This window comes from Coenobita brevimanus, chromosome 29 (genome assembly GCF_032717465.1).
Source record: "Coenobita brevimanus isolate Jiangsu-jjx chromosome 29, ASM3271746v2, whole genome shotgun sequence".
NCBI lineage: Eukaryota > Metazoa > Arthropoda > Malacostraca > Decapoda > Coenobitidae > Coenobita > Coenobita brevimanus.
In genome coordinates, this window is record NC_136982.1 from 29386279 (window position 1) to 29399882 (window position 13604).

The following is a 13604-nucleotide window of genomic DNA, read 5'->3' on the forward strand; positions in this document are numbered from 1 at the left end:
AAGCATTTCACCACACACTCCGTCAATTCCTGGGGCCTTTCCCAAATTAATCTTCTTCATCGCTTCCACTACTTCCGCCTTACTGATCTCTTCCTCCCTCCTCTCATCTCTTCTTCTCCCAGCCATTCCCCAACCACTTATATTCGCACTGCTCTCACTCTCTACATTCAACAAATCCTCAAAGTGCTCCTTCCATCTCCTCAATTTCTCTCTCTTCTCCACCAACAATCTATTATTCCTATCTTTCACTCCCCTACTATTTCCCCTTTCACACTGTCTTACTTTCTTTACCTACTTCCAAGACAATTTCTTACTTTCCCTCCATTTCACACTCAGATTCCTCCCAAATTCTTCATCCACTTTCTTCTTACTCTCCTTCACCAGTCTCTTAACCTCCCTTTTCCTGCTCACATATACCTCTTCTCTCTCTCATCTTCTCCCCTACCTCTACTCGCTAACCATTCACTATATGCCTTCTTCTTTTGTTCCACAGCTCGTTTCACCTCATCATTCCACCATGCTGTCCCTTGCACACCCTTGCATCTCCTCCTCACTCCACAAACCGCCTCACACACGTTTTTAATGCATAACTCTATAATTAATGCTTAGTAAGTGTAATTCATTGCAGTTATTTGAATTTTAGCATGTGCCTATGGAGAAACAGGAAATTACTCAAAAACAAATTATTGAAAGACATTTCTCTCATGTGAGATATAAAGCATCATTATTAATATTATTTTGCTAGAAACTATCAGCTCAGTTTTGGTCCTATACCTCAGACAAGGACCAATTGGAAGTTAGTTGGGGAGTGAAAGATAAAAATGGTAGATTACTAGTGGAGAAGGGAGAAAAAGTGAGCATATGGAAAGAACACTTTAAGGAATTGTTGAACATAGAGAATGAAAGTAATGCAAGTGTAAGTGGCTGGGGAATGGCTGGGAGACAGAGGGATGTGAGAAAGAGGAAGAAATCAGTAGGATGGAAGCTGTAGAAGGGATGAAGAAAGTTAAAATGGGGAAAGCCCCTGGAATTGATGGAGTGTGTGGTGAAGTGCCGAAGCATAGAGGAGAGGTAGTAGTAGAGTGGATGTGGAAGATGTGCAGATTGGCCTGGGAGGAAGGTAGAGTCCCGGAGGATTGGAAGTCAGGTATAATTATTCCTCTGTACAAAGGAGAAGGGGAAGAAGAAGTATGTAGTAATCATAGGGCATTTGTCACCGTAGTGTAATAGGTAATGTATGTGGTAGGATGCTTATTGACAGGGAAATAACAGAGGAATTTGTTGGAGAAGAATAGGGAGGATTTAGGAAGGGAAGAGGTTGTGTAGATCAGATATTCATTCTTAGATCTTGAATGGAAAAGTTTCTAGGGAAGGGAAAGAAGTCGTATGGGCCTTCATGGATTTGGAGAAAGCATATGACAGTGGATAGACGAAGATTGTGGAAGGTATTAAAAATATATGGAGTAGATGGGACGTTGTTGAATGCTGTGAAGAGTATGTATGAGGGTGTCAAGGCTGCAGTGTGTGTGGATGGTGAACTGAGTGAATTTTTCTATTTGAAGGTTGGATTGAAACAAGAATGTGTTAAGTCTCCATGATTGTTCAGTCTGTATATTGATGGGATTGTAAAAGAGATACAAGGTAGGGCAGTGGATGTTGGAGCGGCCTGTGAGAGAAGGCAGTGTTTGGAAACTCCCTGTACTTTTGTTTGCAGATGATACTATTTTGTTAAGTGAAGACGAAGGGGAGCTGCAAGGCTTGGTGGATGAGTTTGGGAGAATGTGTAAGAAGCAGAATGTAAAGGTGAATGTAGGGAAGAGTAAAGTTATGGTCTTCGAAAGAAGTGAAGTCATTGAATGTACAGTGAGGTTGGATGATGAGGAAATGGAAGTTATGAGTGCATGTAAGTACTTGGGTAGTGTGATGAGTAAGGATGGAAGTTTGGAGGGTGAAGTGCTTGAAAGGGTACAACAAGGAAGAAAGGTTGCTGGTTCCTTGAAAGGAGTGATAAGAAATAGGGAAATGAAAAAGTTATTACATGACAGTATTGCGATACCTATGCTAACATATGGGAGTGAAGCTTGGACATTGCTGAAGCGACAGAAGTCAAGAGTGAGAGCAGTGGAAATGAGTTATTTGAAAGGAGCATGTGGAATCGAATGGAGAGACAGACTGACAAATGTGGATGTGATAGGAAGTGTCAGGAGAAACACATTGGATGGTTTGGCCATGTAAGAAGGATGGAGAGTGAGAAACTGACAAAGAGAGTATATGTGAGTGAGGTTGAGGAAGGGGGAGGCCAAGGATGAGATGGGGGGATGGAGTGGAGAGGTATATGAGAGAGGGAGGTTTGAGCTGGGAGCGGGGCAGTGAAATGGCAGGGGACAAGGCGACATGGAGGCGATTTGTTTGTGGCTACCTCTTGTGGGATTAAGGTGTCTTGTAATAGATAGATAGGTAGATATTTGAATTTTCGCATGAGCTTTTGGAGAAATAGGAAATTACATGAAAAATAAATGATTGAAAGTCATTTCTCTCATGTGAGATAGACAGCATCATTATTATTATTATTTTGTTAGAAACTGTCAGCTCAGGTTTGCTCCTATACCTGAGACAAGGAATGGAACATTCTCCAAGCCATGAAAGTAAGCTAAGCTTCAAACCTCTGATCCTTCCTACAGTCAAACCACTGCTCTGGAGGGGGAAAGCAGGGGTCATAGGGGATAAGCTTGTGCGCCTAACCCTTACCATCTAAGACCTTTTTGCAATTTTATACCCACCCAATCCCTGATCAAAATTGGAAAACAAATCGCATAAAAGAGTCCAAAAGGACATTTACATATCCTTATAGGAGAAATAAGAGCAGAATGGCCGTCCTCTTTAACCTATAGCGTGGCGCATGACTCTCAGGTTGCCATTATCATTTCTTGGCAACTTGTCATTCAAACGTGCATCCGATTTCGTATCATACATTCATTTTTTTTCATTCATTGCCAGATGCCATGTATCCCAAACGGGGTGGCCAAGGGCTTAGAGTTAATTGTTTTACAGGGAGGGGCACTAATCCTCCACCAACCCCACTTGACACGTAGGGATGCCAACAGCATCTGGTGTTCCCAGGTGGTCACCCATCCAAGTACTAACCAGACCCAACGTTGCTCACATTATTATGCACGAATATATTGTACACAAATATTATTATACATGAACATATTATACACAAATCACATGCGTCTTATATTATGCACGAAATCAGACGTAATTTTGAATGATAGGTTGCCAAAGCACGATAATAACAACCTCTGAGTCGCGCGCCGCGACTATAGTTTCCCATGCCTTGAGAGATGTTTTCCCGCCTAGCTGGAGGGGGAAGGAAGACCGGGAGGGGAGACTGGGTGATTCCTTGTTTTCAGTATCCTCCTCCTCTGGCTCATATTCCTCCCCAGAAGTCATCCAGGTCTTCCTCTTCTGAAGAGTCACTAAATGAAGGCACAGAAGGGTCCGTGTGACCATTTCAACAGCCTTCTCCAGCCCAACGAGGCGGAAACTTGGCGTGATTTTCATGACATCCTGACGCTATGATGGACATTGGCACATTGATGTTACCCACCCATGCAGAACCAAACTCATTGCTACAAGTGCTTGGGCACAGTGTTGCCAATACATTAAGCTACTCTTTAGCAAAAAGTTAGCTAGACTGGAGCAGTTCGAGGCACGCTACAGCACTCAAATTTAGCTGTCGGCACCATCACGTCGGTGGGATTAAGCAGGACTTTTTGTACTGTCAGCACCATGCCGACAGCGGGATGTTACAGGTTAACCTGCCCGTTATCGGCAGATGTTTGATATATACTGTGTCCCTTTTTTTAGTATTCACGACCACTCATTTCAGTAGGCATGTATACAGGCCATGTTAAACAAATTTGTAAGTTTCGATACACTATATCCCATTTCACTGACATCATAATGAACCAGTGGGTAAAAATCCATGATGACACACCACTATTACCTGGTGCAATGAGAACCCTACCACCTCAGTTCTGAACTAGGTGTCCTTGTTCCATTTGGCAGGAACTGTGCATCATCAGTGGTGTATAGTACATACAGGATGACCTTATATTGGCAGTTATTTACCTGTGGACAACTGGTGTGCTTTGCTAGGTGGGCCAGGATTAAACAACAACAAGAACAGTAAGCCAACTGGACCAGCCCCCCATACAGTATTTAATATCTGCTTTTGTTGATAAAATAAGAGCAACGAGGAAAGAAAACTTTAAAATGGGTCCGAGTGCGCTGTGGTTGACAGTATTCTGCTTTAGATTCTGCCTGGCATTGTGCAGATTTGCAGTGCTACTGAGTTTATTCAGTTCACAGAAGCTCACCACAACCAAAGGGTTAATGTAACTTTGAACATCACATGTGGGCCCCAAGCACTAGTATAGTGCTGAACAAAATTGTTTGGGCTTAACATGAACAGAATAAAACTGATGTCCTGGTGGTAGTAGTAGTAATAGTGGTGATGGTGGTAGCAATAATAATAGTATACCCTTTAGTAGTAGTAGTAGTAGTAGTAGAGTAACCCAGGTCTGTCTGGCTGAGCAGACCTATCAGCCTGAAGCAAGCAGTTGACCCTGCAGGGCTGTCCCTGCCAGTGAACCAATGTGCCCTGTGGCAAGGGGAAGAGTGTGGATGTTTGGTTCCTGGATGGACTGCAGTAACATCTCCACCCAGTTAAGAGACCCCATAGTAGGCTTCACGTCATCTTTTTATTTGGTTAGGTAATTACCATCCAGTGATGTACATGGTTTCCTGGGTTACAGGAACCCATTAGGCTTTTCATTCAGTGTATAGTGATTTAATGGCAGCACTACATTGAATAAATGGATGATGGGTATCCCCACCTACCTCTGGTATTTTGTTTTCTTTTTTTGACTGCCGTTAGATGATTTTATTGAAGTTTAGAACAAGGTGGCTTTAGGAGTGGCAGAGGATGTGTGGATCAAATATTTGCAGTAAGACAGTTAGTGGAGAAGGCCTGTGAGAAGGACCATAAGGTGTTTATGGCATTCATGGTCTGGGAAAATCATACGACAAAGTAGACAGAGAAGGGTTGTGGAAGGTTTTGCGCATGTACGGTGTAGATGGTAAGCTGCTAGGTGCTGTCAAGAGTTTTTATGATGGTAATGAAGCATGTGTAAGAGTTAATGGGCATCTAAGTGAATGTTACATGATCGGTGTGGGTGTGTGACAGGATTGTGTAATGTCTCCATGGTTGTTCAATATTTATATGGATGGGGTAATGACAGAAGTAAAAACACGAGTAATGGAGGGAGGGATGGTGTTGGTAATGAATAGTGATGTTGTATGCTGATGATGCAGTACTACTTGCAAATACTGCTCAAGAACTTGGTAGACTAGTGCAGAGTTTTGCTGATGTCTATGAGTGTCGTGCCTTGAGAGTAAATGTAGAAGAGAGTTAAGTGATGGTTATTGAGAGAGAAGGTGACTCCCAGTTCGATGTTAAGTGAATGGAGAGAGACTGGAATTGGTGAGAGAGTTCAAATATCTGGGTACAGTGATAGAAAAGAGAAGAAAATGTTCAAAAGAAGTGGAAAGTAGAGTGACACAAGGAAGGAAAGTAGCTAGTGCAGTGAAGACCTTGATAAGAAACAATGGCTTGAGTGTTGCAGCTGCACGATGCTTACATGAAGGAGTGTTAGTGCCAACTATAACACAATGGATGTGAGACTATGGTGTGGCATGAAAATGAAAAGTAAAAGGTAAGAGCAATGAAGATGGGACTGCTGAGGAAGGTATGTGAAGTACAGAGAGTGGATGGGGTACGAAATAATGTGATTCGTGAACAATGTGAAATGAGGAGGTCTGTGGACACTAGAATTGAAGAGAGTGTACCGAGATGGTATGATCATGTGGAGAGAGTGGATAACAGTAGAGTGGTGAAAAAGGTATATATGAGCAAATTTGAAAGAGGGAGGAGATGAGGTAGGCCAAGAAAAAGGTGGAGGGATATGGTGGATCAGTGTGTGAGGAAGAGAGGTTTGGAAGGCAGTGAGGCCAGGTGACTGATAAGAGATTGAGCTGGCTGGATGAATTTTGTGAGGAGAAGCACATGATCAGGGATTTGGCACGCCTTTTTAATGTGTACATTTATGTGAAGCTACAGAACGTGGCGAATGTTTTTGGTGTATCCGATTGAGCCAGGATTCCGGGGGCTTGAATGATGAGCGAATGGAAGTGTGGCCCATTGGATTGGGCAGATTTGGGCTGTCTGAACATTGTTACTCCTCACCCTGCTCTAAGGTGGGAAAGGAGGTTTGGATGATGGTGATGATGATGATAGAAGCATTCAAACTAGCAGTGTTAGATAAAACTTTCATTAACTTTCACACTACATGTACTAGAGGTTTGACCTAAATTGAATAAAGTCATGTGAAGGTAGCAAGGAAAAACTAATACTGGCATGCAGGTAGTGAAGGTTCTAATGCTAATGAATTTTGCAGGTGAGTCTCAAGCGAGAGAAAGGGCTGGAGATGGACGAGAAGACACAAAAGCTGAAGGAGAAGGTGCACCGCTTGAGACTTGAGAAGGCTGAGTTTAAGATTCAGGAGGAGGAGGTCAGTGCTGGATGGTGTTGTCATTTTTCAAACCTTTTGTTTATCTACCTATCATTCAATTCTTTATCGCTCAATACTGGGAAGGACGTTTGCAATATATTCAGACTCCTATGGAAGCTTGACTGCCATTAAGCAGTTTAATACATTCCACCCTATAATAAGGAAGATTCAGTCTTGGCTTTGGCGCCTGGCTGCAAAGTATAAATTTGTTTCGTTCTGCTGAATACTGTCACATGTTGATCTCTATTGGAACGAGTTTGCTGATAAAGAGGCAAAATTGGCATGTTCTCTTCCTTCTGTTGGGTATAATAAGGTTCGCTATTCTGATATGAAGACCGTTATCTGTAACTTTGTTTGGTCTGAGTGGCAGGTGAGATGGGCTTCCCCCTCCCTGGCCAATAACTCATAAAGAGATCTGGCCTTCGGTGTATGCCTGGTCATCGTCTTCTCAGACTTGTCGGGGTTTTGAGATGAGGTTGACTAGGCTGTGAATTGGCCGTACGCGTTTGACTCTTGGGTTCCTTTTGGACCGAGGGGTCCCGCCTCAGTGTGACATCTGTCATGTCACAATAACTTGCAGGCATATTTTATTGGACTTTCCGACCTATGCCTGTTTTCGGGTGATGCAAGGTAGGGCAGTGGATGTTGGAGTGGCCCTAATGAGAGAGGGCAGCATTTGGAAACTTCCTATTCTGTTGTTCGCAGATGATAGTATATTGTTCAATGAAGATGAAGGGCAACTGCAAGGCTTGGTGAATGAGCTTGGAAGAGTGTGTAAGAAACAGAATCTAAATGTGAAAGTAAGGAAGAGCAAAGTTATGGTCTTCAAGAGAAATGAAGTTGCTGAATGCACAGTGACATTGGATAGTGAGAAAATGGAAAATGTGATTGCATTTAAGTACTTGGGTAGTGTGATGAGTGAGGTTGGATGTTTGGAGGATGAATAGCTTGAAAGAATACAACAGAGAAGAAAGGTTGCTGGTTCTTTGAAAGCAGTGATAAAATGTAGGGAAGTGAGTGTGGAAGTAAAAAAATCATTACCTGATATTATTGTGATACCAGCTTTAACGTGTGGAAGTGAAGCTTGGACCTTGTTGGATAGACACAAATCAAGAGTGAAAGTGTTGGATATGAGTTATTTGAGAGGAGCATGTGAAGTTACATGAAGCGACAGACTGACAAATGAGGATGTGAAGGAGCATTGTGGTGTGGCTGTGGATGTGTTACAGTGTTAGAAGTGCATTGAGGTGGTTTGGCCATGTTTAGGAGATGGAGAGCAAGAAACTGATGAGGAGAGTGCATGTGATTGAGGTGGAGGAGGGGGAGAGGGAGGGGGAGGTCGAGGATGATATGGAGGGATGGAGTGGAGAGGTAGGCTTACATGAGAGATGGGTGTGTGAGCTGGGGGGAGGTTAGCAAAATGGTGGGGGACAGGGCGACAATGAAATGATTTGTTTGGGGCCACCCCTTGTGGGATTGAGGTTTCTGGTAATAGATAGATAGATAGAAATCAGGCAGAGCCAAACCCAAGTGATGAGGACTGCCCCCAAATAATTCAGTAAGCAATCCCTACTGAATAACCTGGTGTAATCATCCTCTCAAAAGAGATTATTGGAAAGAGATATTATATTGCTGTTCAGATTGGTCTGTAGAGGAAAAAGAGGCATGCCAACTAGTATATATCAAGAGTGGCTAGAGGTCTTTTAGCACTTCTTTCTTAACTGTATCGTCCTTTGAGTCCCACTCTTAGTTTGATGGTATAATGTAAGAGTTCCTCCAAGACTTCTAGTTTTAAATTAAGAATTTATATTTACCTTATACATAGTAGCCTATTATTGTTACTGTTCCCATTTAGTGCCTTATTAGCTGAAATGACTGACTGATCTTGTGCGAGTAGGTTTGTAAGTGAATCTAATTAGGTTAGGAGTGTCCCACTGTGTTCCTGTTCTTTATGTAAAGAACCTAATTCTGTGATGTGATGTGTAGAGATTTTGTAAGTAATTTAAGGTTTGTTTGTTTTAGTGTCATTTCCTCTGAGTTGATCCTCAATCAAAAAAATCCCTGCATGGTCTGAACAGTTGACTGATGATGATGATATTGATTGATGATGAACTCAGGAGGAGAAGCGTCTGGCTGCAGAGAGGCAGAAGCTGAGTCAGACTCAAGAGTGGAAGGTGAACCTGAAGAATGAAGTGGAAAATCTTCAACTGAGCATCTCTAGCATCACCACCAACATTAAAGAAGCAGAGCTTCAATACATACAGGTATGTTTCATTCATGCATATTGACGTTGGTTTCTACTTTCATTGTCAGTGGTTTATTGACGTCCCTGCCAACACTGGTGATTGAATGTTTTAAATGAAATTTTATCAGTTGACTTCCCTTCCAGCTATAGGGATTGTATGAAACATTCTGTGATTGCATTGTCAAGCACACAATAAAGACTATGAGAAGGAACAAGACTTTGACATCTGGGGTGGAAAGAGAAATACTGAATGCTTGACACTGTTGGATGGGGGTAGATAGTGAACTTAGCATATGATAGTTCAGTTGTGGACATATATACATGTACTGTTCATTACTAATTCTCATTATCAGGATGAATAATGTGACAGTAAGGAAAGACTTTCAGAACCAGGTGATACAGACCCCATCACACTCTTCAGAATATTTCATAAGAATTTCATAATTTTTTGATGAAAAATTGGGGTGATAGCACTGTATTGTCTGCAGGTGCACAGTATGCTGTAGGAAGTCTTTGTTTTATGAGACACCGTATTTGACATTATTCTTTGATAGTCACCTAGTGATTAAAGGAAAAAAAAAAATGCTGCCACCATTGAAGACTCCACTATTTTTTTTTTTTCGTAGGGACATGAAGATTTTGTTTTTTGTTTTCTTATGGACATGAGGATTTTTTTTTTTTTTTTTTTTTTTTTTTTTTTTTTTTCCTGATGTGATATTCAGAATTATTAAATTTTGCAACAAGCATGCTTTCTCTGTTTCAGTTATATCCCTTGTAAGGGACATTTGAACATTACATTAATCCTATGGTTATTGCGCATACTCTGCTTTGGGAAGGCAGTGAACATGATTGTGCACAACATGCATTTTAGGAAAAGAGAGAGTAGGTTGATTACATCCAAGAATGGGGGAAATAGTAGCCAGGTAGACTATTTTCTGGTCCGGAGGGTTAATGAGAGATTGGTGACGGATATTAAAGTTATAGGGAGCAAAGAATGTTTGCAGCAACACAGATTACTGATATGTGACGTGGTGCTTAACCCCTTAAACGCAGATCGTCGCGTTTGCGATGCTCGGCCAAAAGGACATGACGGCGGGTCGTCGCGTTTACGATTCTAGTAAATTTTGAATAACCACGGGCAAGCAGGCTCCAGCTGGTATTGTCTATCAGTACAACCACCCTCTAGCTACAACTAGCATACTTTACCTTTGTACTACTGACCTCAGTTGTTGCCAAATATCGCGTTTTCCCCCCGTCCCCCCCCCACCACGGCCCGGCCAGCCTGGCTGTGATACATGGCAGCGCTCTGAGCGCTCAGAACTGTAAATCTGCGCTCTCCTCTCACAAGCAGTTTATGCTACTAGGAAACGCTTGTTTCCCCAGTTGTAACACTAGCTTTTTTTCTCACGGTTTGCCCCTGCTTAGCGTCAGTTTACTGCAGGCTTTCAAAGTGACATTATGGCGAGTTCTAGCTCTTCCCAGTCAGTGCAAGCGGCCGACAGGAACGAGAATAAAGTGGCGGATGTAAGGCAGAATAAAACGCGCGCCGTGGTGATCTTTTGGGAAGTAATATGATTGAAAATAATGTAGTATACATGTTTTTAGCTGTGAAAATGGAAATGTTTGTTGAGTGACGGGAAGACCGCTGCCACAGTGCATGTCGGCCGTACGCTCCGTTGATTTTAGCCTTATTTTCAGTGCTTATTGTACAAATACGGATTCCTAACTACCTTTACGTTGTAGTATAAAGTTTACTGTGACAGAATGAGGCTGTGGTAGAGGGGAAACCGGGTTGCTGGAGGTGTGAAAGTGAAGATTTGGTTACCCAACTTTGCAAGTCTCCACAAGTCCTTGGGTAGTCCAAGAAGGCTTAACACCTGTCTCTGGAGAAAGCTGAATGTAAGTACTATCTGCCATACCAAGTATAATGTTCTAGGGTTAATCTCTGATTTTTGGCGAATATTTTCCTACAGGTACTCAGACCGCGATACAACCCCGCCACTCGGGGGGGGAACGACTGTACACAGCCGCGTTTAAGGGGTTAAAAAGCAGGTGGTGAAGAAGAGGACCTATGCACCTAGGGGAAAATATGGAGGTTGAAAAACCAAGCAGGAAGGGATACCTTCTATAGTGAGATGAGTTGAGTGGTGTCTTTCTTACTCGAAATTTAGGCATGCCCCTCTACAGGGGGTATAACCTCCTTTAAAAACCCTGTACTGTACTGTACTGTGTAACTGTCCAAGCATAGAAAAAAACATCCACAAATTCAATTTTCATTATAAATTATAAAAAAATAAAAATAATTTGGTTTTACGCCAGTTATCCCCGAAGGGCTAAGGAGTTGCCCCTGGGTAGAGGACTTTGGACTGGAGCATGTAGCATTTTATGACCGGATGCCCTTCCTGATGTCTACCAATGACCCTTGGGTGGATTTGATCTTCCGACCCTTCGGTCAGAGCGGAGCGCTCTAACCCACTGAGCCACGGCTGCTACGCGTCGTCGTCATCTTCATCCGGACCTCCTTTCCCACCCTAGGGCGGGATGAGGAGTAGCAGCATCCAGACGGCCAAAATTTGCCCAGTTCGATGGGCCATGCTTCCATTCAATCATCATTCAAAGCCACAGAATCCTGGCTCCATCTGATAGGCCAAAACATTTCACCATGTTCTGTAGCTTCACATATAGAGTACTGTACTTATCCGATAGAGCCAATCCAAATGCTGTCACATTATAAAGGTGTGCCAAATCTCTGGTCATGCGCTTCTTCTCACAACACTCATCCAGCCAGCTCGATCCCCTTAGCCTCACCAACTTCCATACCTCTCGTTCGTACACACTTATCCACCATATCCTTCCACCTTCTTTTTGGCCTACCTTGCCTCCTTCCTCCTTGAAAATCACTCAGGTATACCCTTTTCACTACTCTATTTTCATCCATTCTCTTCACGGGGCCATACCATCTCGGTACATTCTCTTCGATTCTGGTGTCCACAGACTTCCGCACTTTGAATCTTTCATGAATCACATTATTCCTTATCCTATCCACTCTGTACTCCACTTACATTCCTCAGCAGCCCCATCTCCACTGCTGTCACTTTTGTCTTTTCATTTTAATGCCACACCGTAGTCTCACATTCATATATTAAAGTTGGCACTAACACTCCTTTGTGTAAGCCTCGTGCAACTGCAGCACTCAAGCCTCTCTTTCTTATCAAGGCCATCATAGCACCAGCTACTTTCCTTCCCTGTGTCACTCTGCTTTCCACTTCTTTTGCACATTTCCTTTCCTTTTCAATCACTGTTCCCAGGTATTTGAACTCTCTCACCAATTTCAGTCTCTATTCACTGTTACATCACACTGAGAATCACCTTCTCCATCATTAACCATCACTTTACTCTTTTCTACAGTTACTCTAAGTCACGACACTCACAGACATATACAAAACTCTGCATTAGTCAGCCAGTCTCTTGTGCGGTATTTGCAAGTTGCACTGCATCATCGCAAACATCAAATTTGAGATATTCCATCCATCACCATTCATTACCAATGCCATCCCTCTCATCCATATAAATATTGAACAACCATGGGCACATCACACAACCTTGTCGCACACCCACTTTGACCGTGAACCATTCATTTAGATGCCCATTTACCCTTACACATGCCTCACTACCATCATAAAAACACTTAACGGCACCGAGCAGCTTATCATCTACACGGTACATGCACAAAACCTTCCACAGTCCTTTTCTGTTTACTTTGTCTTATGCTTTTTCCAGATCCATGAGTGCCATAAACACTTTATAGTCTTCCTCACAAGCCTTCTCCACTATCTGTCTCACTGTAAATATTTGATCCATGCATCCTCTGCCACTCCTATAGCCACCCTGTTTTTCACTCACAAGGCCTCCTGACATCCTTCTTACTTTCTCTTTAATAATTCTTCCATATACACCTACCGCAAATTGACTTAGGACCTACACACAGAATTGCTATGGGAGAGTTGTCTGTCTTTGCTTTGTGTTTCCACCTCTGCCAAGTGAATTTTTGGGGCGAGAAGTAACTGGCAACTCCTCTGGTGTTGACGGGAGGTGATAAAACACTCAGCACGTCAGTGCTTGTCCAGAAGCGAGAGTGGAAGTATATGTTCCTGTCACTCCGAGCTTGCACCTCCCTCTTTTTTCTTATGCATTGCTGTTTGCCCTGTTATTTTCCTAGAGTTGAGTTGTCATGCCTGGAAAGTACTGTTCAAGGGATGAGAGGGTCCATATCATTGCATGGAGGCAGGATAATGTCCCTGTCGACACGATTTGTGAACGTACTTGACGCGCAAAGTCGACTGTCATGAAGATTCTTGCTGCAGTGCGCGGCCTGCCACCTGATGTGGTACCAGAGCACAAGCATGGCAGTGGAAAGAAGAGGACGACTTCCAGAGGTACAGATACGCTTCTGAAGAGGGAAGTAATCAGGAATCCTCGACTGACAGCAGCAAAATTGAAGAGAATGCATCTCCAGCTGTTACAAGACATCTCAGTACGAACTATCCAACACTGTTTGCAGAAGGAGCTGGGTTTGCCAAGCTGCACCACAGCCAAGAAACCACTTCTCACTGACTGCATGAAGAAGCAGCGCATTCAGTTCGCCAAGACTTATGCACACTGGACATCGGATGAGTGGAGAAAAGTTATGTTTTCCGATGAAAGCACATTTCAAGTGTTCCAGG

At 42.9% G+C, this 13604-nt stretch overlaps 1 protein-coding gene across 1 annotated transcript in view; it reads left to right on the top strand.

Moving 5' to 3' along the window:
- Positions 1–13604, top strand: part of LOC145394996 (uncharacterized) — a 268730-nt gene that overhangs the window by 107876 nt on the left and 147250 nt on the right. Inside the window, exons 4-5 of the mRNA XM_080268741.1 lie at positions 6522–6635; positions 8753–8899. Of these exons, the coding sequence (XP_080124867.1) occupies positions 6522–6635; positions 8753–8899 (261 nt within the window). The remainder of the gene's footprint in view (positions 1–6521; positions 6636–8752; positions 8900–13604) is intronic.